Source organism: Hyla sarda, chromosome 6 (assembly GCF_029499605.1).
Source record: "Hyla sarda isolate aHylSar1 chromosome 6, aHylSar1.hap1, whole genome shotgun sequence".
In the NCBI taxonomy this organism is placed as follows: Eukaryota; Metazoa; Chordata; class Amphibia; order Anura; family Hylidae; genus Hyla; species Hyla sarda.
In genome coordinates this window covers 53,179,460-53,185,487 of record NC_079194.1, presented here as the reverse complement: position 1 = coordinate 53,185,487, position 6,028 = coordinate 53,179,460, and the positions used below count along the sequence as shown (strand labels likewise).

The window sequence follows — 6,028 nt, the reverse complement described above, 5'->3', positions numbered from 1 at the left end:
CGGGATAGGAGGTCGGGATAGGAGGTCGGGATATGACAACAATATATGAGGACGGGATGTGAAGTCAAAAGCTTCCTCCTTTGTTTATTTTCCTCCCCAACAAGGATTAGGAAGGAAAAAACGGGCAATGCTGGGTACTCAGCTAATATATATATATATATATATATATAGAGAGAGAGAGAGAGAGAGAGAGAGAGAGAGAGAGAGAGAGAGAGTATACAAAAAAGAAGATTGCAGCAGCACACATTGGTCAAAAAATGTAGGCTCTTAGCGCACTTTTTTGATCAAAAACGTGTCCCCTATCCACCACGGGGAGGTGGCCTCATTTAGGATGGGACACTGACACACATTCTGAGCCTATCACTCTGATACCGACTCACCTTTGCTGGGCATATAGCCTCTGACTGGGTGACATGCTGGATCCATATACAATTTAAAACACCACCTGTGAGAAAGGGGGAGGGGTGCACAGCTAAAGAGGGTGCCATTCCCCCTGTGTAGTAAATACAAGCAAAAAGAAAAATAGCCAGCACAACAACCTAATACACGGGTGCACACTGCTGTGGCAGATACAGAGTATATAAAAAAGAAGATTGCAGCAGCACACATTGGTCAAAAAATGGAGGCTCTTAGCGCACTTTTTTGATCAAAAACGTGTCCCCCATCCACCACGGGGAGGTGGCCTCATTTAGGATGGGACCCTAACACACAATCTGAGCCCAACACTCAGATACCAACTCACCTCTGCTGGGCATATAGCCTCTGACTGGGTGACATGCTGGATCCATATACAATTTAAAACACCACCTATATATACACAAGATATATATATTTTTTTATTTTTTTTAAACATACGATCTAGATTCCATAATTTTGCCCAATAAATGGATGAAAATGAATTTCTTTGAAATAAGATTTAGAATTTATTGGATGCAGACATCTTGAATTTGTTTCTACGGCACAGTCTTGCACACATAAGGCTCTTCTAGGCATTCTTAACAAACCAGACTTCATTTCTTCTTCCATAAGGTTTCATGGGTGGGTCATAACCACAGCAAATATAGTAGTCTTTATGGTAAGACACCTCTGGTCCAAGACAAGAACGGAGCTTTGCAGCATAGGATACATAGTCTGCTTCTTTAGCAAATCCCCCGAATTGCCTGAAGGTTAGAATAAAAGACAAAGAATTGGTGAAGTTCAGCCCAGGAGGCAGTTTTGACAGCAGTGAGTAGTACAGGACTTTCTATGGTTGCGCCAATCTCTGGTTTAGCATCAATATCACTGATTTCTTTAGTACATATTGTAAGGTTTTACTCTGTTCCAGAGACACATTTTTGGATAACTGGAGGATTTTTAAAATATTTGGTGGAGACTATGTCAAAAGGTGAGGCCCTGACATCATCATGTTCTGCTGGTGAGGCTCCAGTACAGAGAGCATTAGAAGCCCTTTATTAATGTGTATTTATCTGTGAAAACCATTTTACAGTATACATACTCCATTTTTTAACCATTATCGTTGGAGATTTCTATTAACAAACTGAAACCCAACAATTGTCCAAAAGATTATTTTATTAGGGTAAGGAACTATGTATAGTTTAACTTGAGTTATCTCAAAGCTAACATTGCATTATTTTGGTCCTTTATATATCAGGGTTAAATGGTCACTGCTGGTTCAAAAAACTTCCAAACTTGCAATTTTTTACATGGTAGTATTTCCCTTCATTTGACAAAAAAGGACTCCTTACTGCAGAAAAACAGCTCTAAAGTATAGGCCACTAGGTGTCTCACTTCTTGTCATTCTGCTGTCCACTGCCTGTTGTAAGGGGAATTATTTCTCAAGCAACAGAACACAGGAAGTGGGGTTGGGACTTAGCTACTATGTGCAAGAAAGAGGGAGAAAGCCTGGGCTGTCTGCTTGCAATCTGTAAGCCTGACCGCCACCTGAGAGAAATCTTCTTACCCTGAAAGGTAAATAAAGACTTCCCTCTTGTCTCAGCAGCAGCAGTTTAATGATTGATGTAACCCCTTCCTTGCTGTGTTGCTGCTGTTTCTTTCTTCTAACACAGCCCCTTGCAGACTCAGTACATCAGTTACCTCTTCTCTCCCACATGTCATCTATAGTAGTGTATTGTAAATCATCAGCTCAGTGCAATTTCACCTGCACTATATCAATGTATAGCAGTAAGGACTAGGTTCTGTTCTATCCTGTAATTGGCCAGATAACTATGGGAGGAAGTATTGTGTGTGTACTACTGGCAAACAGCCCAGGACTGCCAACACCCCCCCCCCCCCCCCACACACACACACACACTGACATAATGAGGGAATAAGAAATTGTTGTGCACCATGGAAGATGCTTTCAGAAGCTCAATAGTAGCAGAAAGAGCTCAGAGTCACCACTATGAAGGGTTAATCTGAAATAACTATGCAGATATAGATTTTACAAATTTGTTGAAATGATAGGTATGACAGATTAAGGTTAGAAAACGTGTACGGATTTTATATATTGCCTTCAAATTTTGGGCTGCAGTTTGGCCTTGAGCTCTATCTACAAGCCACCACTGCATCATTTTCGACTTGTATTTATTAGTGTTAGGCTTAAATTTGGTAATCTACAAATACACTGCTCAAAAAAATTAAGGGAACACTTAAGCAACACAATGTAACTCCAAGGCAATCACACTTCTATGAAATCCCACTGTTCACTCAGGAAGCAACTCTGATTGACAATCAATTTCACATGCGGTTGTGCAAATGGAACAGACAACAGGTGGAAATTATAGGCAATTAGCAAGACACCCCCAATAAAGAATTGGTTCTGCTGGTGGTGACCACAGACCACTTCTCAGTTCCTATGTTTTCTGGCTGATGTTTTGGTCACTTTTGAATGCTGACGGTGCTTTCACTCTAGTGGTAGCATGAGCCTGAGTCTACAAACCACACAAGTCGCTCAGGTAGTGCAGCTCATCAAGGATGGCACATCAATGCGAGCTGTGGCAAGAAGGTTTGCTGTGTCTGTAAGCGTAGTGTCAAGAGAATGGAGGCGCTATCAGGAGAAAGGCCAGTACATCAGGAGATGTGGAGGAGGCCGTAGTAGACATGTGCAATTCGGTTCGGCACGAATGTCTAATTGACCGAAGGAAGGTTTGCTGTGTCTGTCAGTGTAGTGCCTCCATGCTCTGGGCAACAACCCAGTAGCAGGACCGCTACCTCCGCCTTTGTGCAAGGAAGAGCAGGAGGAGCACTGCCAGAGCCCTGCAAAATGACCTCCAGCAGGCCACAAATGTGCATGTGTCCACTCAAACTGTCATAAACAGACTCCATGAGGGTGGTATGAGGGCCCGACGTCCACAGGAGGGGGTTGTACTTACAGCCCAACACCGCGCAGGACATTTGGCATTTGCCAGAGAACACCAAGATTGGCAAATTCGCCACTGGCGCCCTGTGCTATTCACAAATGAAAGCAGGTTCACACTGAGCACATGTGAAAGATGTGACAGAGTCTGGAGACGCTGTGGAGAATGTTCTGCTGCCTGCAACATCCTCCAGCATTACCGGTTTGGCGGTGGGTCAGTAATGGTGTGGGGTGGCATTTCTTTGGGGGGGCCACACAGCCCTCCATGTGCTTGCCAGAGATAGTCTGACTGCCATTAGGTACCGAGATGAGATCCTCAGACCCCTTGTGAGACCATATGCTGGTGCAGTTGGCCCTGTGTGTCTCCTAATGCAAGACAATGCTAGACCTCATGTGGCTGGAGTGTGTCAGCAATTCCTGCAAAAGGAAGGCATTGATGCTATGGACTGGCCCGCCCGTTCCCCAGACCTGAATCCGATTGAGAACATCTGGGACATCATGTCTCGCTCCATCCACCAACGCCACGTTGCACCACAGACTCTCCAGGAGTTGGCGGATGCTTTAGTCCAGGTCTGGGAGGACATCCCTCAGGAGACCATCCACCACCTCATCAGGAGCATGCCCAGGCATTGTAAGGAGGTTATACGGGCACATGGAGGCCACACACACTACTGGGCCTCATTGTGACTTGATTTAAGGACATGACATAAAGTTGGATCAGCCTGTAGTGTGGTTTTCCACTGTGATTTTGAGTGTGACTCCATATCCAGACCTCCATGGGTTGATAAATTTGATTTCCATTTATAATTTTTGTGTGATTTTGTTGTCCGCACTTTCAACTATGTAAAGACGAAAGTATTTAATACGATTAGTTCATTCATTCAGATCTAGGATGTGTTATCTTAGTGTTTTCTTTATTTATTTTTTTAGCAGTATATTTACGAAATAAATATATAGATATTAATTTATTTATATACTTTGCCTCCATGGAAGTTGTAGGCGCTGTACGCAATACCTACATATCCTATAGAATGCCTTAATCTACATATACACAGAATATATACATCGGAAATTGAAATGCAAATACAAGGCAATCTATTTGTATTCAAGGCTGCAGTCATACAATGGTCTGCATGCAAGTAGTACATGATATGCTTGCCTCGTATAAAGGCACAATCGATACTATTGCATAAGACTTGGTGACACATACATGAAATTGCACAAATGCATTCCATAACACTGTACATCACTATATGGTATCTTGGTATCTGGCTGTACATAAGCAGTGTATTAAGCATGCAAGGTTGAGAAACAGCAGTATGTGGTATGGGGTGTGAGATGCAGGGCAGATAGAATTACCCTAGGGGCAGATGGCATTAACCCCTTGTATGCGTGACGCCAGGGCGTGGTTTATCCTCAATACCACCCGAAGGTATACCGCTAGATCCTGGGCTAGGCACGGGGGGCAATAATGACTCCGACGCCAAGTTACGGACAATGGTAGCTTTACAGTGTAGCCGGGCCCACGGAGGTGACCAGTGACTTCAGAGACCTTAAGGGCTTGCTGGGACTTGTAGTAGAAAGGGACAATTTAGTGCAGGCCACACTAACTTGACAGATGACTTGGACTTGACTGACTTGTGACTGACAATGCTGTGACTGTGGCTTGTGGGTGCAGACTTGAGGCCTCCTATGACTCTGGACACACACTAAGGCATGACTTGACCTCAGCAGGAAGCAAGAGTGAAAGCAGAGGCTCCACCTAGGGATTTTATGGTGGAGGCTCTGGGGGAATCCTATTGGTCACCCTTAAGTCACCTGGTCACTGATACCTCCTGGGTAACAATCACATGACAACTCACATGGTAAACAGTCTTAAAGTGACAACGCTTTCTTCCCACATTACATAGTATAATACATAATAAACCTATTTACATGGGAGACAAATGCAAGGGGGGCACAGGGGACACTGAAGGGAGGCTGCCTGACAGGGCAGCCAGGGTACGGGGTAACACCGCCCGTACTGGGCCACCCAGTACTGGTGGGTGGATGACTGGAAGTGGCACTGGGGCCTAGACTGACAATTCCTGGGGAATTATTGCCAAATGCCCTTTACAGGTCTGTATAGTTAACAACAACGGGAACGAGTCCATGTAGCACTTTGGTGAAAATGTTCATACATGCTCCTTTGGGAAATAAACTGGTAAACACATGGGATTCATTACACTCTAGACACTGAAACACATTATTTGCGGATATGGCTGCCAGAGGCTATCTACCCAATGACTTAGCTGCTGGGGCCCCTCGGTACTAAACACTTCTCCCAGAACTCCATACGTACTTTATACAACATATCCTTATTACCTCTATATACAGCATTTCTGTCACTCTACATGCTTTACTTAAGTTGCAGGGGAACCCTCTGGCCAGGAGAGCACCCTGTACACAGGGACAAGAAATTTTTTTAGATACATAAACACTTCGACAATATGGACTGAGAATGTACATGTTAGATATAGTCCTAACTAAGCATTTTGACTAGGTTATATACACATTATATAGACTTACTAAATTAATTGGACTATGAGTGATACTGACAATTTTATACAGGTATTATTCCCTATATCTAGCGGGAAACTGTCCTTACGTTGACCTTTGGGATCTGCGCAACAC

The 6,028-nt window shown here is 43.8% G+C and overlaps 1 protein-coding gene across 2 annotated transcripts in view; it reads right to left on the bottom strand.

Moving 5' to 3' along the window:
- Positions 1-814: 814 nt before the first annotated feature.
- The window catches only part of LOC130275591 (heme-binding protein 1-like), a 43,802-nt gene continuing 38,588 nt past the window's right edge, over positions 815-6,028 (bottom strand). For both annotated transcript variants that reach the window (XM_056523750.1, XM_056523751.1), the window contains exon 4: positions 815-1,160. In XM_056523750.1, the coding sequence (XP_056379725.1) occupies positions 986-1,160 (175 nt within the window). In that variant the 3' untranslated portion in view covers positions 815-985. The remainder of the gene's footprint in view (positions 1,161-6,028) is intronic.